Genomic DNA, 25,691 nt, shown 5'->3' with positions numbered 1-25,691 from the left:
GGGGATGGTGTGCAGTGTATATGAGGTATATATGGTGGATGGTGTGTAGTGTATATGAGGTGTATATGGGGATGGTGTGCAGTGCATATGAGGCATATATGGGGGATGGTGTGTAGTGTATATGAGGTATATATGGTGGATGGTGTGTAATGTATATGAGGTGTATATGGTGGATGGTGTGTAGTGTATATGAGGTGTATATGGGGATGGTGTGTAGTGCATATGAGGCATATATGGGGGATGGTGTGTAGTGTATATGAGGTATATATGGGGGATGGTGTGTAGTGTATATGAGGTATATATGGTGGATGGTGTGTAGTGTATATGAGGTGTATATGGGGATGGTGTGTAGTGCATATGAGGCATATATGGGGGATGGTGTGTAGTGTATATGAGGTGTATATGGGGGATGGTGTATATGAGGGATGGTGTGCAGTGTATATAAGGTGTGTATGGGGGATGGTGTGTACTGTATATGAGGTGTATATGGGGGATGGTGTGTACTGTATATGAGGTGTATATGGGGGATGGTGTGCAGTGTATATGAGGTATATATGGTGGATGGTGTGTAGTGTATATGAGGTGTATATGGGGATGGTGTGTAATGTATATGAAGTGTATATGGTGGATGGTGTGTAATGTATATGAGGTGTATATGGTGGATGGTGTGTAATGTATATGAGGTGTATATGGGGGATGATGTGTAGTGCATATGAGGCATATATGGGGGATGGTGTGTAGTGTATATGAGGTATATATGGTGGATGGTGTGTAATGTATATGAAGTGTATATGGTGGATGGTGTGTAATGTATATGAGGTGTATATGGTGGATGGTGTGTAATGTATATGAGGTGTATATGGGGGATGGTGTGTAGTGCATATGAGGCATATATGGGGGATGGTGTGTAGTGTATATGAGGTGTATATGGGGGATGGTGTGTAGTGTATATGAGGTATATATGGTGGATGGTGTGTAATGTATATGAGGTGTATATGGTGGATGGTGTGTAGTGTATATGGGGGATGGTGTGTAGTGTATATGGGGGATGGTGTGTAGTGTATATAAGGTGTGTATGGGCGATGGTGTGTAGTGTGAGGTGGGATGTCTCATAATAAATGGAGCATGGGGATGTGGAGCATGGGGATGTTGTTAAATAAGACAACCTGTAGGGGGCGGTGTGTTTCCGTGTGCTGTGTAGTCGATCACAGACTATAGAATTTTCTCACTATATTTTTCTCACCCGCTCAGTCTATGAATTGGTCGCCTCGCGTTCACGTGGTACAAGTCATGTGATCTTGTTATCCTAAGTGTCCGTGTTGTCGGTGTTCTCCGTTGTTATTACCTCAGCCAGTGCGGCGTCAGCTGTGACTCGTTAATAAGTGATACTAGGAGTGGGAGTGACCGCTGGCAGCATGGTGAGTGTGTGTCAGTTTCCCGTCTACTACCGGAGTTGTTACCGATAGCGACCAGTGCTATCCAGGCACATTGTAGTGAGCAGGGCACAACAAGCAAGGACCATCTATCAGTGTTGTGCCATGCTGCCCATGTATCAGTGCTGCACTCCCGTGCCTCCCCCCAGGAACCCTTTATCAGTGCCTCCTCCCAGAGATCCTGTATTGGTGCCGCCCCCCAGTGCCTCTGTATTGGTGCCACTCTCTGACCCCCTGGTGTCAGTATTGTATGAGTGCCGTACTCCCGTGCCTCCCCCCCCCCCCCAGAGACCCCTTATCGGTGCCTCCCCCCCCCAGAGACCCTTTATCGGTGCCTCCCCCCCCCAGAGACCCTTTATCGGTGCCTCCCCCCCCCCAGAGACCCTTTATCGGTGCCTCCCCCCCCCCCAGAGACCCTTTATCGGTGCCTCCCCCCCCCCCAGAGACCCTTTATCGGTGCCTCCCCCACCCCCCCAGAGACCCTTTATCGGTGCCTCCCCCACCCCCCCAGAGACCCTTTATCGGTGCCTCCCCCACCCCCCCAGAGACCCTTTATCGGTGCCCCCCCCCCCCCAGAGACCCTTTAATGGTGCCTCCCCCCCCCAGAGACCCTGTATTGGTGTATCGGTGCCGCCCCCCAGAGACCCTGTATCGGTGTCAGTACTGTAACCCCGGCGCCCCTGTATCAGTGCCGTACTCCCGTGCCTCACCCCCAGAGACCATTTATCAGTGCCGCCCCCCAGAGCCCCTGTATTGGTGGAGCCCCTGTATTGGTGCTGCCCCCAGAGACCCTGTATAGGTGCCACTATCTGACTCCCAGGTGTCAGTATTGTAACCTCGGCGCCCCTGTATCAGTGCCGTACTCCCGTGTCCCCCCCCCAGAGACCCTGTATTGGTTCCGCCCCCCAGAGCCCCTGTATTGGTGTATCGGTGCCGCCCCCCAGAGACCCTGTATCGGTGCCATTCTCTGACCCCCAGTTGTCAGTATTGTAACCTCGGCGCCCCTGTATCAGTGCCGTACTCCCATGCCCCCCCAGATACCCTGTATTGGTTCCGCCCTCCAGAGCCCCTGTATTGGTGTATCGGTGCCGCCCCCCAAAGACCCTGTATCGGTGCCACTCTCTGACCCCCAGGTGTCAGTATTGTAACCTTGTCGCCCCTGTATCAGTGCCGTACTCCCGTGCCCCCCCCCCCAGAGACCATTTATCAGTGCCCCCCCCAGAGACCCTGTATTGGTTCCACCCCCCAGAGCCCCTGTATTGGTCTATCGGTGCCGCCCCCCAGAGACCCTGTATCGGTGCCACTCTCTGACCCCCAGTTGTCAGTATTGTAACCTCGGCGCCCCTGTATCAGTGCCGTACTCCCATGCCCCCCCAGAGACCCTGTATTGGTTCCGCCCCCCAGAGCACCTGTATTGGTGTATCGGTGCCGCCCCCCAGAGACCCTGTATCGGTGCCACTCTCTGACCCCCAGTTGTCAGTATTGTAACCTCGGCGCCCCTGTATCAGTGCCGTACTCCCATGCCCCCCCAGATACCCTGTATTGGTTCCACCCCCCAGAGCCCCTGTATTGGTGTATCGGTTCCGTCCCCCAGAGACCCTGTATCGGTGCCACTCTCTGACCCCCAGGTGTCAGTACTGTAACCCACGGCGCCCCTGTGGCGGGGCAGACGGATGCAGAGCCCCAGTCACCAGCAGCTCCCATCTCCTGGGCCTCTGATGTGCCAATATGAGTAATGTGCTAATAAATATGACGTGATATTTTTCTTTCAGTCTAAGAAAAGAGGACTTAGTGTCGAAGAGAAAAGGACTAAGATGATGGAAATATTTTTTGAATCTGTAAGTTTCCTTACGGTTGTGTGTGAGCCCTTCATCTGTGCTGTATAAGGCTGTGGGCGCACGGAGTTTTCTGAACACAAATTCTTCACGTCCTCCAAAAATAAAATCCTGTTTCTGCTCCAAAAATGACTCAAAAAGACAGTGTGCAGATGACCCAGAGAGGTCTTCTGTGGAGTTATTAAAGTTACCTGTATGGAGCTGTCTCAATTAAAAGAAAAAAGCCACACTTGCCCCTGAAATCTGCCCCCCACTCCAGTCTCCAATGCGTCCTCCCTGCTGGTCTGGAAGTGATGATGTCCTTATCACCAGTGACCTGACCACTGAGAACATTACTTCCAGTCCAGCAGAGACTGTGGTCCTGATAGTGGTGCAGAATTTGGTGGTGGGCATGTTTTTTATATGGATGACTTTCCATTGGTAACTTTAATAAATCTGTCCTGTTTTGGGTCCAGAAAATACCCTGTATTTCATGCTTTGTTCATAATTTATTAGGAGCTTCAGGGTATGTGTACACATTGAGTATTTTGCATGCAGAAATTTCTGCACCATTTCTGTATCTCTTGACAGGAAAACGCTGCCTCAAAAAGTTGCGTGTTTTTTTTTTTTCTTCAGTGCATTCAATGGTGGAAAAACGCACAGAGAATTGACATGCTGCAAATTATTTTCTGCTCTAAATCTGCAAGTCAAAAATACTGAACGTGTGCATGACACTTCTCGTTCACTTTGCTGGCATCAGGTTTTATCTGTTGACAGGCATGTGGCCTAAATCTCTATCCCATGCACCAAAATTTGGAGTGACTTTGTTGACTAGAGTAAGTCAGCTAATAGGTGCTATCAACTTTGCATAGACAGTCCATAGATGCACCATGATAAATATGGCTCATTCATGAATACCTAGTCTAAGTTTACATGCTCCAGAAGAGAAGAGCTTTAACCCCTTTACAGCCTGTGCCTTATTTGTACGCACAATGCTGTAACCCCCGGTTCAGTGAGGTCTCCGGCTCTGAGCCCTCACTGAACCTGCACATGTCAGCTGATTCTTACAGCTGACATGTGCCCGCAACAGCCGCGGGTGGAATTGCGATCCACCCGCTTCTGTTAACATGTTAAATGCCGCTGTCAATCTCTGACAGCGGCATCTAACAGCGCCGCGCCGGAAGCGCGTCACTTACCCCGCCCATCAGTGATCGCGGGTCACCGATGCGTGGGCATGACAACTCTGGGTCTGCAGCAGACTCCAGTGGTTGTCATGAGCTGATCGCTATGAGCACCACCTAGTGGTCGGCGTTCATAGCACAGGACCATTTCCGCTATACAGAGGTGATCTGCTCATCACTTCTATGTAGCAGAGGCGATCAGACAAGTGCTGCTTCTAGCCTCCTATGGAGACTATAGAAGCAAGCATAAAGTGAAAAAAAATGTAAAAAAAAAAATTAAAAAAATATAAAAGTTTAAATCACCCCCCTTTCGCCCCATTCAAAATAAAAAAAAAAAAAAACCCACATACACATATTTGGTATCGCCGCATTCAGAATTGCCCGATCTATCAATATATAAAAAAAGAGTTAATCCGATCGGTAAACGGCAAAACAAAAAAAAAATTCTAAACGCCAGAATTCCGTTTTTTTGGTCGCTGCAACATTGCAATAAAATGCAATAACGGGCGATCAAAACATCAGATCTATCCCAAAATGGTATCAATAAAAACTTCAGCGAGGCGCGCAAAAAATAAGCCCTCACCCAGCCCCAGATCCTGAAAAATGGAGACACTACGGGTCTTGGAAAATGGCGCCTTTTTTTTATTATTTTTTTATAGCGAATTTTTTTTCACCACTTAAGTTAACCACTTCGCCCCAGAGCCTGTTTTTGCCTTTGTGACCGGGCCAATTTTTTCAATTCTGACCACTGCCAGTTTATGAAGTAATTACTCTGGAACGCTTCGATGGATTCCCCTGATTCTGAGATTGTTTTTTCGTGACATATTGTACTTCATGATAGCGGTAAAATTTCTTCGATATAACTTGTGTTTATTTGTGAAAAAATCGGAAATTTGGCGAAAATTTTGAAAATTTTGCAATTTTCAAACTTTGAATTTTCATGCCCTTAAATCAGAGAGATATGTCACACAAAATAGTTAATAAATAACATTTCCCACATGTCTACTTTACATCAGCACAATTTTGGAACCAAAATTTTTTTTTGTTAGGGAGCTATAAGGGTTAAAAGTTGACCAGCGATTTCTCATTTTTCCAACAAAATTTACAAAAACATTTTTTTAGGGACCACATCACATTTGAAGTCACTTTGAGAGGTCTTTATGACAGAAAATCCCCAAAAGTGACACCATTCTAAAAACTGCACCCCTCAAGGTGCTCAAAACCACATTCAAGAACTTTTTTAACCCTTCAGGTGCTTCACAGGAATTTTTGGAATGTGGAAGAAAAAAATGAACATTTAACTTTTTTCACAAAAATGTTACTTTAGACCCAATTTTTTTTATTTTCACAGGGGTAACATGAAAAAATGGACCCCAAATTTTTTTGTGCAATTTCTCTTGAGCGTGCTGATACCCCATATGTGAGGGAAAACCACTGCTTGGGCGCACGGCAGGGTTCGGAAGGGAAGGAGCGCCATTAGACTTTTTGAATGTAAAATTTGTTTGAATAATTAGCAGACGCCATGTCACATTTGGGGAGCCCCTAATGTGCCTAAACAGTGGAAACCCCCCACAAGTGCCACCATTTTGGAAACTAGACCCCTTAGGGAACTTATCTAGATGTGTGGTGAGCACCTTGCACCCCCAGCTGCTTCACAGAAGTTTATAATATTGAGCCGTAAAAATAAAATTTTCACATTTTTCCCATAAAAAATGTTTTTCATTCCCTAATTTTGCATTATCATAAGGGTAACAGGATAAATTGCACCATGAAATTTGTTGTACAATTTCTCCTGAGTACGCCGATACCCCCATATGTGGGGGAAAACCACTGCTTTGGTGTACGGCAGGGTTCGGAAGAGAAAGGAGCGCTATGTTGGCTGGGATAGGCAGCAGACACCATGTCACATTTGAAGAGTCGCTGACATGCCAAAACAGCAGAAACCCCCACAAGTGACCCCATTTTGTAAACTACACCTCTCAAGGAATTCATCTAGGGAAGTAGTGAGCATTTTTTAATTTTTAAATTTATACCATTGGACAGTGAAAAAAGCATAATTATATTTTTACCACAAAAAAATGTTTTACCCTCAGATTTTACATTTTCACACAGGGCAATGGGTAAAAATGGTGCCGAAATGTGTCACACAATTTCTTCTAAAAGTGTTAATACCCCATATGTGGCTGTATCGTACCACTCAGCCATACGGTGAGATTTGAGGGGGAAGGAGTGCTATTTGACAATTGGAGAACAAATTATTGTAGAATAGGCATTTGGATTTGGGACCACAAAACTTTCTGAATTTCTTTTGGGGGGAAAGGACCATTTTGCTTTTCCAGAGCCTTTCTGCTACCAGTAACTTGGAAGTCCCTTATATTTTTAACAGATGATGGACCTGAGTGGGGACTAGCTTTTTTTGAGGACTGAGTTGAAGCTTTTATTGGGAACATTTTACGTAACATTTATCCGGCGCTCTAGGCTGAGCACTTACATCGGGGTTTCCATCTAAATTTCCAAGTGATGTAATTCAGATGAAACCCCTGCAGGATCCATTCACTATAATGAGGCAGCAGAGTTACTCTGGACTCCGTCTGGCCTCTGTTTAGTGGTGTCCTTTTTTTCAGAAGTGCACAAAACTGTGGCCAACCGCACTTTTATGCACGCCTAAAACAAATGACACCGTGGGATCCCAGGCTAGACTTCGTCCACAGTGGCCTATATCTGCCTCATTACAGGGAATCTTCCATCATGGGTTCTGGCTGAATCACGTATTTCAGAGATTTACACGGAAACTCTGGTGTAAGTGCTCAGCGCAGAGCGCAGGATAAATGTGGGCAGAGCCTTACTGGAATCTTTGGGAGACATAATAAACAAATCAGTAGCAGGTGAATAATATTTGTTTTATTTATTTTTTATGCCGTTCCTAGTGTGATATAACTGATTAGATTACTTTATTCTTCGGGTCGGTGCGATTACAGAGATACCAGATTTATATCGGGTTTTTATGACTGACAGCTGTCACACACTAAAATACGCTTTTTTTGCAGAATCTAGTTTTTGCATCACCATATTTTGAGAGCTATCATTTTTCCATATTTCGGCCGATAGTCATGCGACGGCTTGTTTTTTGCGGGACGAGTTGACCTTTTTATTGGAACCATTTTTGGGTACGTGACATTTTTTGATCGCTTTCTATTCCGTTTTTTGGGAGGTAAAGTTAACAAAAACAAACACTTCAGGAATTGTTTTTTGAGGTTTTTTTTATGCCGTTCTGCGTGTGGTAAAAGTGATCAGGCAGCTTTATTCTTCGGGTCAGTACGTTTACAGCGATACTACACTTACTGTATTTTTTTTATGTTTTGGCGCTTTTAGACAATAAAACAATTTTCTAGAAAAAAAAATATTTTTTTTGCATTGCTTTATTCTGAGCGCTATAACTTTTTTATTTTTCGGCGGCTTTTTTTTGCGGAACAAGATGAAGTTTTCAGTGGTACCATTTTTATTTCTATTCTGCATTTTGATCGCATTTTTTTCCACTTTTTGTTTGGCGATATGATGAAAAAGCATATTTTTTTGCTGTTTTTTATTTATTTTTATTACGGTGTGCACAGAAGGAGTTAATTAGTGTGACAGTTTTATAGCTCGGGTTGTTTCGGACGCGGCGATACCAAATATGTGTACTTTTTTTGGTTTTGTAATAATATACGGATTTATTGGTTTAATATTTTATTTATTTATTTTTATTTATTTTTTCATTTTTTTATTTTTTTTTTAATAGTTTAAAAACTTTTTTTTTACTTTTTTTTACATTTTTACTTAGTCCCTGTATGGGACATTAATTTTTATTTTTTCTGATCACTGTTCTCATGTAATGTAATAGACATATATTACATTACATGAGATCTTCACTGACTGTTTCAGTCAGTCTCCTGTCTGGCATCAGCTACATACAGGCTGAAGCCAGACAGGAAGGACACCATATATGGCAGAGCTGGAGGCGGTCATGTGACCTCCAGCTGCCATAGCAACCCCAGGTCCTCAAACGAAACGGAGGTCTTCGGAGATAAGTAAGACGACCCCCTCTCTTCCTGCTGTCTCCTATATGCCGCGATCACTATAGATCGCAGCATATAGAAGACAGCAAAGGGTTAACATCACTGGGACCTGATCTAATCAGGTTCCGATGATGTACCCTGTCAGAGCTAACGCTCTGCACCGGAATCGCAGTGCTTGCAGGACCCTGGGGGTCCTGAGCACTGCGAGACCACCCACCGTTTTTAAACGTCGGCGCTGCAGCGCGGACGTTTATCTACAGTGGGCGGTCGGGAACCGGTTAAAAAGAACCTATACATGTTTGGTGTCTACGAACTCGTAATGACCTGGAGAATTATAATGGAAGGTCAGTTTTAGCATTCAGTGAACGTGGTAAAAAAAAACAAACATCTGTGGTATTGCACTTTTTTTTGCAATTTCACCGCACTTGGAATTGTTTTCCCGTACACGATATGGTAATTCTAGTAATGGCGTTGAAAAGTACAACTCGTCCCGCAAAAAATAAGCCCTCACACTTCCATATTGCCCAAAAAATAAAAACGCTATGGCTCTGGGAACGAGGGGAGCAAAAAACGAAAATGCACAAACAGAAAATCCCAGGGTTGCGAAGGGGTTAAAGGTAACTTCTCATCAAGTTTTTTGCTATGTAATATGAGAGCAGCATAAAGTAGGGGCTGAGACCCTGATTACAGTGATGTATCACTTATTAGGCTGTTTTGCTGTCTCAATAAACTCAATGTTTTATCAGCAAGAGATTATCACTACTGGACTAGCTGCCCTGTACATCCTAGTCCTCTTACTCTGTTTAACCTCCACCACTGATTGGCAGTGTTTTCTCTCTGCACAGTGTACTCTGAAAGCTTCCAATCAGTGGTGTGATCGGGGTTGTGCAGTGGCATGTAAAAGTTTGGGCACCCCTTGTCAAAATTACTGTTTTTCTGAAAAGTTAAGCAAGTTGAAGAAGAACTTATCTCTAAAAGGGCTAAAGTTAAAGATAACACATTTCCTTTTGTATTTTAGGGGGAAAAAATATATATTTTCATCTTTAAATTTTAAAAATTACAAAAAGGAAAATTGGCTGATGCAAAAGTTTGGGCACCCTGCATGGTTAATACCTACTCATGCAAATATTCAAAGAACACATACTTATTTATAGCTAGAGACACATTACTATGGTTTTCGCATGTGCCTCGCTGACTGGCCCAAACATTAGTAACATCTGATATATAAGGGTGGTAGGGCAGGAGAGACTATTTGACACACTCCCCTTGATAAAGTACCAGTGCGAAAGACGCATCTGGGCTGCCGTGGCTGTTTTGATAGTCATGATAGTACATTATGGGTAAGGTATAATATTTTACTAGCTCTGTCCATATGGTTTTTCCTGTTCTAATAGGGTTAATTCTTTTGCATTTAAGCGGGGCTTCTGATTTGCTTCTCTAGCAATTCTACAAGCCGCTGTCAGTGAAGTTTTTGCTTGGTCTTCCAGACCTTATGTTGACCTCCACTGTTCCTGTTAACTGCCATTTCTTAATTACATTTCGAACTGAGGAAAGAGTAACTTGAAAACGCTTTGCTATCTTCTTATAGCCTTCTCCTGCTATGTGGGCTGCCACCATTTTCAGAGTGCTAGGCAGCTGCTTAGAAGAACCCATGACTGCTGGTTTTTGGCACAAGGTTAGAGGAGGCTGTTTTTTTTTATAAAGCTGGGAAATTTGCATCACCTGGCCTTTCCTTACGATGAGAGTGAGCAAGCCATTACCCTAACAGGCCAATTAAGGTCTGAAACCTTGGTCAAAGTTATGAGCTCACAAATCTCCAAGGGTGCCCAAACTTTTGCATCGCTCATTTTTTTTTTTGTAATTTTTAAAATGTAAAAGCTGAAAATGTTCTGTCTCCACATCAGGCTATTGGAGGTGTAGCTGATATGTAAGATGCTGTGAGATTTCCTTTTCCTTACATCCGTATCCAAAATACGGGGCAGACAGGACCAGCGCAGACTCAGCATCCGTAGACGTGAATGTAGAACCACAGCAAGGTGCAATTCAAGACTTGGTTTATTGAAAACCGGATAAAGAAATAATACTTGATGGTACAATACTGTTGCTTTCTCTGAAGCCGCTCACGTCTGTTGCTGCTGGTCAGAAATTGATGACTTTGTTAGCCCAGTATGTGGTTCCTGTCTAACAGCAGCTCTGACTATAAAATGGCTGCCAAGTGCAAGTGTCCGACCAACTGCCATGTGAAGCCACACCCAGTTTGAACCTACTTAATTGGAACGAACGAGAGTGAGCGCTGAACAAATACTGGCCAGCAGATGACTACATAGCGTTGTACATTTAGCAGATGACGACATAGCGTTGTACATTTAGCATATAACAAATTCAGAACTCATTTCCTAATATATGCAAAACAAACATCTGAACAGCAATTATCTCTATGGGAACAGCACAGAAAATATATAATTTTCTTTTTGCCTAAAATACAAAAGAAATGTGTCCTCTTTTAATTTTAGGCCTTTTAGAGATCATTTCATCTTCAACTTGCTTAACTGTTCACAATAACAGTAATTTTGACAAGGGGTGCCCAAACTTTTACATGCCAGTGTAAATAGCTAAGCATTCTGAGCACTGCTACATCTGCAGCAGAGAAAACTGTGATTGTATCATAGTGACATCACTGAAATCAGGGTGTCTGTCTTTCCTACACTGTTCATGACAGGCAAAGTGCAACACGAAGGGATGAGGAGAAGGGAGCCCGAACACTAGGGAAAGGGGGGGGGGGTGGAGACCTCCTAGGCTAATCTAATATCATCCGGTCTCCCCTACTGTCCCTATATTGATTGCTCACCGATCGCCGAACAGGAAACCTAAGCCCTGTATATCCCTGGAGCTAGGCCCTGGATAGGGAAGGGGGCAGGGGTGAGCACTGGTCAGTCCCCACTATAAACTAAAGACAACAAGGGAGACAAACACAGGGGGGAGAAACTTGGCTTGAGCCGACTTCAGAGAGATTACACCAACCGTCTTCCAAGCACCAGAGAGGAAGTAAGCGGACTGCAATAGCTCCAAGCCTTCACAAGGGAACATGTGAATATCACCAGCCCCTCCCTGCAGCAAACTGAAAGTATTTAAACTCCCAGGCCTGGATGTCAATCAGAGCAGGAGGGAGGTAGCCGCTAGGTCCTACAATAAGACAGATTTAAGAAGGCGTCTGTAATGCCAAACAAAGTAACCTCCTTCAGCCAGCTGCAGAACGACTGCCTGCTACATCTGACTTGCTAGTGACACTTCCCCTACATCATGTTGCTCCCAGATATCATAGGAAAAACCTGGTGACAGATATCCTTTAATTAATGAGCCCCTTTATCTTGTGCCCTGTTCTGAGGTCCACATAGTCTGCTTTTTTGGGATGTTACATAAATGCTTACACTCATGATGTATCCACAACCATAACCTCACAAGCTACGGCAGTGAAAGTAATAAAGTTATGGCTGCTGGAATGCTGACAGGCAAAAATGGAAAGAGGAGGCAAAAAAGCCTGGGCATGATTGCCCCTATGGTAAGGTCAGGAATGTCAGGACCTGCTAGACTATGTTCACATGTTGGATTTTTGCAGCGGTTTTTTTTTTTTTTTTGGATGCACATTGCTCTAGGCCCCGTGTGCTTAGTTTTATAATGGGGCACCTCTACACTTCTGTGTACCTCTGTATGCCTCCATAGCATGGATGTATACTCCCAAGGAAAGCTACACTGTAATAAAGTCCAGCGCTGAGCATGATATGGCGGTACACTATGCTTGTATTTGTGTGTTGGTAAACCAGACTAAACTTTCAGAAAATGTGCAATTTACTGCTGTCTGTCCATTGTGTTTTTCTACTAGAAGGATGTATTCCAACTGAAGGACCTGGAAAAAATTGCTCCAAAGCAGAAGGGAATTAGTAAGTAGTTTCCCATTGGTCTGTTTTTTATGTCGAACAACTAAGTCCCCTATCTATCTATATAATTGTCTTATCCCGTCTGTCTGTCTGTCCTGGAAATCCCGGGTCGCTGATTGGTCCGGCCGCGGCCAATCAGCGACGCGGCATTTCAGAAAAACATGGCGACCGTTAGCGGCTCATGTGCGGCACGGAGGTCAGCAGCGATGCAGCCGGCTACTCGCAGCATAAGTCCCCCGACCGCAAGCGCCGCTGACCTACATGCGGCTATCGCGGAAATCGGCTAGGAGAGCGCTTAGCTCCCGAGGACAACTCTCCCTTCCTTCCCCTCTCCCTTCCTTCCCCTCTCCCTTCCTTCCCCTCTCCCTTCCCCTTCCCTCCCTCCCCCCTCTCCCTTCCTTCCCCTCTCCCTTCCTTCCCCTCTCCCTTCCTTCCCCTCTCCCTTCCTTCCCCTCTCCCTTCCTTCCCCTCTCCCTTCCTTCCCCTCTCCCTTCCTTCCCCTCTCCCTTCCTTCCCCTCTCCCTTCCTTCCCCTCTCCCTCCTTCCCCTCTCCCTTCCTTCCCCTCTCCCTTCCTTCCCCTCTCCCCTCCCTCCTTCCTTCCCCTCTCCCTTCCTTCCCCTCTCCCTTCCTTCCCCTCTCCCTTCCTTCCCCTCTCCCTTCCTTCCCCTCTCCCTTCCTTCCCCTCTCCCTTCCTTCCCCTCTCCCTTCCTTCCCCTCTCCCTTCCTTCCCCTCTCCCTTCCTTCCCCTCTCCCTTCCTTCCCCTCTCCCTTCCTTCCCCTCTCCCTTCCTTCCCCTCTCCCTTCCTTCCCCTCTCCCTTCCTTCCCCTCTCCCTTCCTTCCCCTCTCCCTTCCTTCCCCTCTCCCTTCCTTCCCCTCTCCCTTCCTTCCCCTCTCCCTTCCTTCCCCTCTCCCTTCCTTCCCCTCTCCCTTCCTTCCCCTCTCCCTTCCTTCCCCTCTCCCTTCCTTCCCCTCTCCCTTCCTTCCCCTCTCCCTTCCTTCCCCTCTCCCTTCCTTCCCCTCTCCCTTCCTTCCCCTCTCCCTTCCTTCCCCTCTCCCTTCCTTCCCCTCTCCCTTCCTTCCCCTCTCCCTTCCTTCCCCTCTCCCTTCCTTCCCCTCTCCCTTCCTTCCCCTCTCCCTTCCTTCCCCTCTCCCTTCCTTCCCCTCTCCCTTCCTTCCCCTCTCCCTTCCTTCCCCTCTCCCTTCCTTCCCCTCTCCCTTCCTTCCCCTCTCCCTTCCTTCCCCTCTCCCTTCCTTCCCCTCTCCCTTCCTTCCCCTCTCCCTTCCTTCCCCTCTCCCTTCCTTCCCCTCTCCCTTCCTTCCCCTCTCCCTTCCTTCCCCTCTCCCTTCCTTCCCCTCTCCCTTCCTTCCCCTCTCCCTTCCTTCCCCTCTCCCTTCCTTCCCCTCTCCCTTCCTTCCCCTCTCCCTTCCTTCCCCTCTCCCTTCCTTCCCCTCTCCCTTCCTTCCCCTCTCCCTTCCTTCCCCTCTCCCTTCCTTCCCCTCTCCCTTCCTTCCCCTCTCCCTTCCTTCCCCTCTCCCTTCCTTCCCCTCTCCCTTCCTTCCCCTCTCCCCCGGTTGTGGAACTCCCACTAATGGCTCGCTCACACGAGCATATAACACAGCCGAGTGCTATCCGATGGCCCAATGTTATACTATGGGGCAGTGCAGATCTGCAATTTTTTATTATTTTTTTTTATCTTTTTATCTCCTGCCAATTCGACATGAGAAAACAATCGCAGGGTGCTGTGGGTGCATCCAATAATCGGATTGCACTCACCCATTGAAGTCTGTGGGTGCGAGTGAACATTGGACTGCAGTCCTATATACACGCACAGAGACAATGGAGAAGTGAAAAAATAAAAGAGGCTTCTCATACCACCCAGAATCTGTCAGTATTCTACTAAATGCACCACAATGATGAGAACAGAGCAGATTGTATAAGGCGCTGCCAGCTAGGATCGAGTCAATACGAAAGGTGTGGAAAATCAAAAAATTCTTTATCCTGTACAACTCCTTTTGAAATATGTCTGATTTCTTCCTCAGGTAAGATTTTTTTTTTATTTTTCCACTTGTCTCGCAATAATTTGATCCTTGCTGACAGGGCCTTATACAATCCACTTTTTGTCTCGTTCCTGTGGTGCAGTTTTGTAGCCTTGGTTTCTGGCTCAGCAGATGGAGCAGCAGCCAGTCCTTGATTTTCCACACCTTTCACAGAGTTATGTCTAGCTGGTGTCAGCACAACCTTTTGTAGGTGAGTACCTTTTAACGCGTCCCTTTTTTGGTGATTTTTATGGTCTGACACTAATTTTTTACTTTGCAGTTATTAAAGGTATCATATCTGTATCAAAGCAAATGTGTGCTCTCATTATATTTTACGGTCAAGTTATCCTCTAAGTATTGGTCGTCGTCTTATTAGAGCACAGGAGTACGCCCTCCCTTTAATTAGTAGAAATGTTATCCATCCTTCCTCCAGCATCACGAGTGTATTGTTAGCACACTGACCAGTGTTAGCCTATGTGCTAGTGCACGTGAGTGAATTTCTACACAACAAATCAGCATGCATAGTGCATGTCATGGCAGGCTGCTCCACCACCAGCCAGATATAGCACGTGGTTTTTTTTTTTTTTTTTTTTTTTTTTTTTTTTTTTTTTATGCATGGACAAAGGAAGGAGTTCATTAAATCTGTGATAGGATGGTGCATGCTTGAAATATTGAGGTGTTATGATGAAAACAAGGTGTGGAAGTAAAATAAAATCATATAAACAGATTTTTGGTGCAATGCAAAATATTGTTTTCCATTTTTGTGTATATACAAATGTGGACAAAAGTGTGGATACCCTTCTGTTAAAGTAAGAGAACCTAACAATTTAAATTTACTGAGTATCCACTAATGAAAATCAGACCTTGCTTTTGGCTTCTGGTTCAACAGAAAAAAAGATTGTATGTGTTTCCTTTTTTTTTCCTGTGTTAGGAATGGGGATGTCTTCAGTTGGCTCCTTCTATGAACTCTGAGTCCCTTCCATACATTTTCTATTGGCTTTAGGTCAGGTGATTGGCTGGGTCATTATAGCAGCTTTATTTTATTTCTCTGAAACCAATTGAGAATTTTCTTGGCTATGTGTTTGGGATCATTTTCTTGTGAAATATCCACCCTCGGTTCATCTTCATCATACTGGTAGATGGCAGCAGATTTTTATCAAGAATGTCTCAGTACATTTGTCCATTCATCTTTCCTTCAATTATATGAAGTTTGCCAGTGCCGTATGCTGAAAAACAGCCCCCACACAATGATGTTCCCACCTCCAATCTTCACTGTTCGTATGGTGTTTTTGGGGGTGATATGCAGTGCCTTTTGGCCTCCAAACATGGTGTGTATTATGGCATTCATAGAGTTCAATTTTGGTCTCATCTGACCAGACTATATTCTCCTAGTGTTTCACAGGCTTGTCTAAATGTTAATGAGCAACTGTAAACGCACTTGAACATGCTTTTTGTTCAGCAATGGAGTCTTGCGTTGTGAGCGTACATAGAGGCCGTGGAGGGTGAGTGCATTATTTACAGTTTTCTTTGCAGCAATTGTACCTGCTGATTCCAAGTCTTTCTGTAGATCTCCTCAGGTGGTTCTTGGATCTTGGACGACTCTTCTGATAATTCTTTTCACTCCTCTGTCAGAAATCTTATGGGGAGCACTTGCTCATGGCCAATTTATGGTGAAATGGTGTATTTTTCACTTCCGATTATGTCCCCAACAGTGCTCACTGAAACCTTCATTAGTTTAGAAATTCTTTTGTAACCAATGCCATCAGTATGTTTTGCAACAATAAGGTTGCGAAGGTCTTGAGACAGCTCACTGGTTTTACCCATCATGAGATGTTTCTTGTGTAGCACCTTGGTAATGAGACACCTTTTTATAGGCAATCATTTGAACCAGCTGATATTATTTTTCACTATGTGGCAGGATTGCTTTCTAATTACTGATAGCTTTTAGCTGGTGTCATGACTTGCCATGGCTATTTGTACCCCTCTTTCTTCATGTGTTCAATACTTTTTCCCTGTGTCATTTCTCATTATTAGGCTATGTTCACACACGTTGGGTTTTTCAGCGTACTTTGCTGCAGATTTTTATGCAGATTTTCAGCTGCATTTTGCAGTACCAGCAAAGTCTATGAGAAACAAGAATTCTGTGCCCACACATATTGTGGTGTGTGTGTATGTTGTTGTTGTTGTTGTGTTTTTTTTTCTTTTTCTGCATATTTTGTGCCTTGGTTGGGTTTTTGGAAAATAGAGCATGCCACTTCTTCTTTCAGCGTTTTTTTCACCCATAGGAAGTAATGGGTGGTGAAAAAAACGCAGGTAAATTATTTATTTTTTTTGCGGCTTTTTCTCAGCATTTTTGATGGCAAAATAGAATGGGGTTCTTTTTTTTTTTTTAACAGAACTTTATGTACATAAAGCGAGACAGCAAAGCCTGCCTTTTTGACGCAGCTGATTTCCTGCCAAAGATCAGTTTTGCTGCAGGTTTCTGATGTAAAAAAACACATGTGGGAACATAGCCTTACACATAACTTAATTTATGGCCATCTATGGTTTGATTTCTTTGCCTGTGTGGATTGGATGGGTAGTTACTGACATCTGGTGAGAATTTCATGTCAATGGCACCTTTAGGAATTTATTTACTTAGAAAATTGGTGACATGTGCAATACTTAATTCACCTGCTGTATGTGACGGATATCCATCCAACCATCCGCACATTTTTAAGACATAAACATATTTAATTTCAATTCTGCATTCTATTCCTGTACACGGATGTCATCTGTGTGCTGTACGTATTTACACGGACCCATTGACTTGTATTGGCCCTTGTCATCCCCGCTTCTGGTTCACATCTACGCACGGTCCGTGTGAAAACACGGACATGTGAAGATCGCCATAAGGTTTAATAGGTACGTGTGGATACGTCTCTCAGGTAAGTGTAAAACGGATGCTACACTTAGACACGTTCATGTGAAGGGGGCCTATAAAGGATTATGCTGCCATTCAGGCGTGTTTTACAGTGCACATATGGCCTTACAGCCTATTTAACAATGTATGCAGTTTGTGTTGTGATATTGGGGGACAGAACTAAAAATGCAAATTAATATTCTAACTGAAATTGCTGCACTAAAACTGCAGGTGAAGGAAAAATATCGCTGCACTTTTTGATGCTGTTTTTTATCGAAAGAACTGAGTGTATTTAAAAAAATAGGAATGATAGAGGAAGGATGTGTATTTCTTCTTCTCGCTGAATCCACTTCTGACTGTAGCTCTAAAATAGCATCAAAAACTGCAGTGGTGTTTTTCCTAAAAAAATACATGGGGCATATTTATTAGGACAGATCGTTCATGTGCCAAGCCAAGAATAAGGATCAATACAGTAAATTGTGCCAAATTTCTTAGAAAGGTGTGTGTCACTTTATACTTCTTGCACTATTTTAGATTGTCCTAACGTCATAAAATGAATTCTCCACTTCCTATGAGCAGGCATAGATGGTATTCTTCCTCCCACTCGCCTAGCTTTTGACGAGCATTGTGTAACAAGTGAATTTTTGTGCTATTTGTGACTTTTTTGAGCTCTTATGGGCCACAAACTGGCATAAACTGCTTCCTAAACATCCTAATGTTTGTGTATAGTAGAATTTATTAAATGTATAAAATGCAAGGTGACATCTCATAGGTGGGATAATAAAACCACGTGGAGTCAGTGGGCTGCATTAGCATTACCTCCTGTATACATGTCATGGCTAATAGCGTTGTGTTTGGTGACAGCTTCCATGTCCGTGAAGGATGTCCTGCAAAGTCTGGTGGATGATGCAATGGTAGATTCAGAGCGCATCGGAACTTCCAATTATTTTTGGGCCTTTCCCAGCAAGGCTCTTCATGCGCGAAAGCGAAAACTGGAGACGCTGGAAAGCCAGGTAATTCTGACCTGTGACATCTTCTGTACAGAATGTGGATTTTTTTTTGAGGGGTCTCCTTTATTGTACATAAAGGAAGCACTTTTAGTCCCGTTCTCACTGCCTGCACCAATACATACCCTTTGTTTCCACATGTAATGTTTTTTTTTTTTTTAGTTTTTATGTTTCATGTGCTTTGCATCTTTAGTGTATGGGGTATTTAAGAAGTAATCCATCTTCTTTAACTGCGAGCGACTCCAAATAATGTAATGTGAATAATGCTGAATGACTGTCATACCGTTTTGTTTACTTTGTTGTCTTGAGCAAAGTATACACAAATGTATCTTCAGAAATCCTAAAGCTACCCATCACAGCTTGCATCACTTTCCAGCTCCGACATTACATATTCTTAGGTTTCTGATTCTCTTTTTACTTGTACTTTTTTTTGTAGACTTGTGATGTAAGGGGTTTGCAGTATACTACACTAGCAGCATGTTCATTTGTGTAACAAGTTAGTGTTTCCATTCTTCCAGAGCTGAGCAGCTGAACAGGGGTAGTGGAGACTTGAATGTAGCAGAGTTGAGCAGTGGTGCTAAAATATTGGAGACTTGGATGTAGCAGAGCTAAGCAGCAAAACTGGAATAGTGGAGACTTGGATGCAAGTATGGACACTAAATATAGTGGAACGGTGTACGCCAAGAATCAGGTTTAAGTGACCCAGTGGCATAATGTCATAGGAGTGATGGAACCGGGAGAGATGAAGAACAATATCTAGACTCATGGTTCGATCAGCTGATAAAGAACAATAATTTATGCAAGCTTACTCAGTTTTACATTTTCTTTAAAACGCCACTCCAGCATTTTTCTTTTTCTTTCACTGCTGGAGTGGTATCACTAATGTAAGTTTCCTGTCTCCTGTAATGCATTAGTGATATCACTCCCATGGTGAAATAAAAAACAAAACGCTGGAGTGGTGCATTAAACAGTTTTGTCTGGCATGTGAAAGGGCAGCACTGTGCAGGAAAGATTGCCATGAGGCCACAGCACTGAATCAGCGTCATAGCTCTTTCTATGCCATCACTTTGAGATGGGAATGAGGAAAAATAGCATTTAATAAGCAGAAAAAAATTGCAGCCATTTTTTATTCAATGCAATTTTTTTTTTAAAACTGCTAAAAGCGAAAAAGTGTAACAGGTTGATTTTCCTCTAGAGCTTTTGTCTGCTTAGAACGGCAGGCAGTGTTAGATATTTACTCTGAGAGTTGTCACAGACAGTGCTCACATCAGTGAGGGTTTGTAGCACCAAAATCTATCACTGTGACATTCCCCATACACTTGTATCTATCAGCGAGCAAGTTTTATGACCACTAGAGGGAGATCAACCACATGAAGTTTCTATGTGTACGGTACTTTCTGTACAGCGTCGGTATATTACAGCGAAACTAAGCTATTGCAAGAACTTTTCCTTATATGGCTGTCTTCCCGCAGGTTATTTAAAGCAAGTCTGTATCATTTCCCTTTTTAAAGATAATCACTATAAGTATTTGTAAGCATAGGACAGGAAGGTTTAGAACATAATTTATCATCACACGCATTACAAAAGCATCAGTGAAATAGAAAGCTTTACCAAAAATATTGACATAACTAGCGTTAATCCTTGATGTACTTCCAGGCCGCCCATAGACTTTAAACATTTTGGCGATCGCCATTCTACTCTGCAATGATGTTCGAAAACACTGCATGGAAGAGCAGCTGCACGAGACAGTGCCGCTGCGGGAGCGGGGAGTCCGCTGTCAGACAGCTGGTCTACCCATAGAGAAGGCAGGGGCGGTTTACTACCGATACTACCAATCTCTGTACAAACAGTGCTGCGCAAAGGCTGTGTATATAGTGTTGACAGCGCTTCCTCCTCTGGACCCAGTGATCATGTGATCGCTGAGTGTAAGGAGTCCTTGGAGACCCAGACAGCTCTGCTATGCGGACAGGAGAGTGAGGATCCTCTGTATTTGGGGCTAATATATCAGCCCCAATTACAGGAGTAATTGGACAGAGGGAAAAAAAAAAAAAAAAGCAAATTTAAATGTTGACATGTACCCCCGCCCCCATTCAGAAGGTCTTCTATGACTTTCTCCTGGGCACAACATGCTGAAAAAAATGAAAAATAATTTAACTGCTTCCGAATCTCCCAATGACTTTAAGTGGTCCGGTTGCTACTCTGCAGTGACGTTCTAAAATTTCACTGCAAAGTAGCACAGCTCTATGGGAACCAATAGCTGTGGAGCAGGGAGCCCAGCTGTCAGACACAGCCGGAGTACCCATAGAATAGTCACAGATGGTTTTACTGACTGCCTTCTCTATCTCTGTATACAGCAATAGACCTTAATTTGTAAAATAAATGAATAAACAGAAAATAGCAAGTAAAAAAAAATCCATTGTTAATCCAAAGTGCTGTTTCTAGCCTCCCACCTGTAAAAAAAAAAAAAAAAAAAAAAAAAAAAAAAAAAAAAAAAAAATGTATCCGATATCTAAAAAACATTGAGGAGCAAATTTTAGTATTTTACTGGTCCTTAGTGGTCATTAAAAAAAAAAAAAAGGAAACTGACACTAATCGGGATATCACCTGATATTGGCAGAAAAGAGAATGACAGTGAAGAAAAAAAAAAATGAAGCCCCGCGTATTATGAAAGAATGAAGTAAAAATTAGCGTACTTACTGTCCAAATGAAACATTTTTACAGCGCTTTAAACTGTATATATGGAAAAAAAAACACGAAAATCTGTCTGGTCAGGAACGAGGGTAAATGGATGCAGCCAATTTTCTTCTTGACACCATTCATCTTACTGTATAATCTACTTAAAAGCTGTTAAAACATTTTAAAGTGCAGTAAGGTACACGGATTCCACCCCATTGTTTAGTGAGTTTTGGCTTTATTACATTCATTGCGCATTGACCCCTTCACGACTTTTGACGTACATGTACAGTACAGACCAAAAGTTTGGACACGCCTTCTCATTTAAAGATTTTTCTGTATTTTCATGACTATGAAAATTGTACATTCACACTGAAGGCATCAAAACTATGAATTAACACATGTGGAATTATATACTTAACAAAAAAGTGTGAAGCTACTGAAAATATGTCTTATATTCTAGGCTCTTCAAAGTAGCCACCTTTTGCTTTGAGGACTGCTTTGCACACTCTTGGCATTCTCTTGATGAGCATCAAGAGGTAGTCACCGGAAATGGTTTTCACTTCACAGGTGTGCCCTGTCAGGTTGAATAAGTGTGATTTCTTGCCTTATAAATGGGGTTGGGACCATCAGTTGTGTTGTGCAGAAGTCTGGTGGATACACAGCTGATAGTCCTACTGAATAGACTGTTAGCAGCTTTTTTCTTGACATAATACAAATTCTAAGTAAAGAAAAACGAGTGGCCATCATTACTTTAAGAAATGAAGGTCAGTCAGTCCGAAAAATTGGGCAAACTTTGAAAGTGTCCCCAAGTGCAGTTGCAAAAACCATCAAGCGCTACAAAGAAACTGGCTCACATGAGGACCGCCCCAGGAAAGGAAGACCAAGAGTCACCTCTGCTTCTGAGGATAAGTTTATCCGAGTCACCAGCCTCAGAAATCGCAGGTTAACAGCAGCTCAGATTAGAGACCAGGTCAATGCCACACGGAGTTCTAGCAGCAGACACATCTCTACAACAACTGTTAAGAGGAGACTTTGTGCAGCAGGCCTTCATGGTAAAATAGCTGCTAGGAAACCGCTGCTAAGGACAGGCAACAAGCAGAAGAGACTTGTTTGGGCTAAAGAACACAAGGAATGGACATTAGACCAGTGGAAATCTGTGCTTTGGTCAGATGAGTCCAAATTTGAGATCTTTGGTTCCAACCACCGTGTCTTTGTGTGACGCAGAAAAGGTGAACGGATGGACTCTACATGCCTGGTTCCCACCGTGAAGCATGGAGGAGGAGGTGTGATGGTGTGGGGGTGCTTTGCTGGTGACACTGTTGGGGATTTATTCAAAATTGAAGGCATACTGAACCAGCATGGCTACCACAGCATCTTGCAGCGGCATGCTATTCCATCTGGTTTGCGTTTAGTTGGACCATCATTTATTTTTCAACAGGACAATGACCCTAAACACACCTCCAGGCTGTGTAAGGGCTATTTGACCAAGAAGGAGAGTGATGGGGTGCTACGCCAGATGACCTGGCCTCCACAGTCACCAGACCTGAACCCAATCGAGATGGTTTGTGGTGAGCTGGACCGCAGAGTGAAGGCAAAAGGGCCAACAAGTGCTAAGCATCTCTGGGAACTCCTTCAAGATTGTTGGAAGACCATTTCCGGTGACTACCTCTTGAAGCTCATCAAGAGAATGCCAAGAGTGTGCAAAGCAGTCATCAAAGCAAAAGGTGGCTACTTTGAAGAACCTAGAATATAAGACATATTTTCAGTTGTTTCACACTTTTTTGTTAAGTATATAATTCCACATGTGTTAATTCATAGTTTTGATGCCTTCAGTGTGAATGTACAACTTTCATAGTCATGAAAATACAGAAAAATCTTTAAATGAGAAGGTGTGTCCAAACTTTTGGTCTGTAATGTACGTCAAGCTATGTCCCTGACTTGGATGTGGGCTCTGCCTCTTTCCCTGCACATGATGGCTAATTCAATGTGCCGCTCCTATTTACCAGCAGCTGTTAACACTCAGATTGACAGTGGGATTTAACACGCACTGGCAAGGGGGTACGTTGCTCCACACTCCCATAGACACGCTCATGACGTGATCGCCGGGCGCCGATGGGTTGTCTTGACAACCGGGGGGTCTGCTGATGACCCCTGTGCCTATCATTACGATTTTCCTGTAAAAGCCAGCCTGTGGATAATGTTCATAGGAGATTGTAATTTTAGCTATACAAAGCAGTGCTGATGCTAGCACTGCCAATAGTCCCTAAGGGGACTATTAAATACAGTAAATAAAAAAAAATAAATAAAAAAAAAAAATAATCATTTTGCATGAAGAGGCGATCAAAACATCATATATACCCTAAATGGTATCAGTAAAAAAAAAGTCAGCTCAGGATGCAAAAATAAGCCTCCACGCAGCCCCATATCCCGAAAAATGAAAACGCTACCGGTCTTTCTAAAATAGCGACAAAAGGAATATTTTCTCTTCTTACAAATCTCTGAATTTTTTTCACCACCTAAATAGAAAAAAAAACAAAACTATACATATGTGATATCTATGTACTCATACTGATGAGTAGAATTATATTGCCAGGACTGTTTTACCATATAATGTACATGGTAAATAGAAATCCTAAAAAACGATTGAAGAATTGCACTTTTTTTGCGATTTTGCTGCAGTTGAGATTTTTTTCCTGCTTTCCAGTACATCACATGATAAAATGAATTAATTCAATAGTACAAGTTGTCCTTCAAAAAAAACAAGCCCTCACACGGTTATTTGGACAGAAAAATAAAAGTTTTGGCTCTTGGATGAAGGGGAGTTAAAAAAAACGGAAATGTCCGCAATTTGAAGGGGGTTAAATCAGTCATAACATACAAAATGCATCTGCCATGTGTCTACTTTATTCCAGCATCATCTTTCAAATGTGTTTTTATTCGTTAAGCGGTCAGAAGGCCTAAAGGTTTTAAATTTTTTTTTTTTTTTTTAAGGAAATGTACAAAACCTGTTTAGGGGCCTATTCAATTTTGATTCGGCTTCAGGTGACTATATATTGGAAAACCCCAAAAAGTGATTCCATTTTAACCACTGCATTTAGAAAGTTATGAGCCCCATGATGCGATTGCAGAAAAACGATGGTTAGCATGCCAGTTGAAGGTCAAATATTGACATCTGGGTCTAAGTACGGTGGCCTGTCAAGTCTTGCCTTAACCCCTTCACCCACGAGCCTGTCTTCACCTTCCTCACCAGGCCAAATTTGACAATTTTGACCAGTGTCACTTTATGTTGTAATAACTCTGGAATGCTTCAACGTATCCCAGTGATTCTGAGATTGAGGTTTTTTTTTTTTACACGACACATTTGTACTTTGTTTGTGGTAAATTTAGGTCGATATTGTTTTTGCGAAAATCAGAATTTTGGCGAGAATTTTGCAATTTTCAAACTTTTAATTTTTATGCCCTTAAACCTGATAGCTAGATCACACAAAATAGTTAATAAATAATATTTCCCACCTGTCTACTTTACAGGAGCATCATTTGTGAAACATTTTTTTTTGTTAGGACTTAGAAGGGTTAAAAGTTTATCAGCAAATTCTAATTTTTCCAACAAAATTTACAAAACCAATTTTTTTAGGGACCACATCTCATTTGAAGTGACTTTGAGGTGTCTACGTGACAGAAAATACCCAAAAGTGACACCATTCTAAAAACTGCACCCCTCAAACCACAAGCAATAAGTTTACCCTTTAGGTGCTTCACAGGAATTTAAGCAGTGTGGAAGAAAAAAATTAAAACTTTACTTTTTTCCTGTAAAAATGTTGCTTCAGCCCCAAATTTTTCATTTTCACAAGGGTAACAGAAGAAAATGGACCATACAATTTGTGGTACGATTTCTCCTACTTACACTGATACCCCACATGTGGAGGAAAACTACTGTTTGGGCACATGGCAGGGCTCGGAAGGGAAAGGGCATCATTTTACTTTTGGAGTGCATAATTGCCTGGAATAGATAACGGACACCATGTCGCATTTGCAGTGCCCCTGATGTACCTAAACAGTGGAAACCCCACACAAGTGACCTCCATTATGGAAACTACAGCTCTTGAGGAATTTATTTAGGGGAGTAGGGAGCATTTTTAACCCTCAGGTGATTCAGAGTTTTATAACATATTGGGGTGAGTAAATGGAAAATTACCTTTTTTCCCCTCACCCATGACAGCACACCTTGTGAGAGGGATCCGCCCCATCAAGGACTGGAAACAGTCTGAAATAAAAGGGCGATGCCTCTCCCTCGCTTCAGTTGGTTTCCTGTCCTTGATGGGAACCTGTCTGGAAAAAGAAGACTTACCTGGGTCTGTTCCGGTGTGGAAGAACGAGCACTGGCCTGTGCACCGGGTTCCAGCCTCCAGAAGCGCCGTCCGCAGCTCCCCTGGGGTCCTGCGTCCTAGCGGGCGCACACGGTGAGGCAGGCTCCGGCCTCCCGTAGACCGCTGCGCCGCCCTTCCCCTGCCGCTCCTGTCTGCCACACTCCGGAGCGGCAACTTTGGGGTATGACGCACCTGACGTTACGACGCGGGGCACGCTGGGAGAAGGCGTGCTGGGTGACGTCAGGGGGCGGCGCCTGATCCAAGATGGCGGCGCCCTGTGAA

General features: G+C 43.5%; 1 protein-coding gene across 3 annotated transcripts in view; it reads left to right on the top strand.

Annotated features, from left to right (window-relative positions):
* Positions 1–1,221: 1,221 nt before the first annotated feature.
* The window catches only part of MND1 (meiotic nuclear divisions 1), a 153,784-nt gene continuing 129,314 nt past the window's right edge, over positions 1,222–25,691 (top strand). Inside the window, exons 1-4 of one of the 3 annotated variants that reach the window (XM_073645251.1) lie at positions 1,222–1,418; positions 3,206–3,271; positions 12,367–12,421; positions 18,224–18,372. In XM_073645251.1, coding sequence (XP_073501352.1) covers positions 1,416–1,418; positions 3,206–3,271; positions 12,367–12,421; positions 18,224–18,372 — 273 coding nt within the window. In that variant the 5' untranslated portion in view covers positions 1,222–1,415. Of the gene's footprint in view, positions 1,419–3,205; positions 3,272–12,363; positions 12,422–18,223; positions 18,373–25,691 lie in introns of all 3 variants that reach the window. The other 2 variants (XM_073645248.1, XM_073645258.1) reach the window with 2 other exon arrangements.

The sequence above is a fragment of the Phyllobates terribilis genome, unplaced genomic scaffold (genome assembly GCF_046119375.1).
Source record: "Phyllobates terribilis strain yellow unplaced genomic scaffold, ASM4611937v1 Scaffold_1__5_contigs__length_1240528914, whole genome shotgun sequence".
In the NCBI taxonomy this organism is placed as follows: Eukaryota; Metazoa; Chordata; class Amphibia; order Anura; family Dendrobatidae; genus Phyllobates; species Phyllobates terribilis.
Note: the sequence above shows the minus strand (reverse complement) of the source record. Positions and strands in the feature narration are given on the sequence as shown.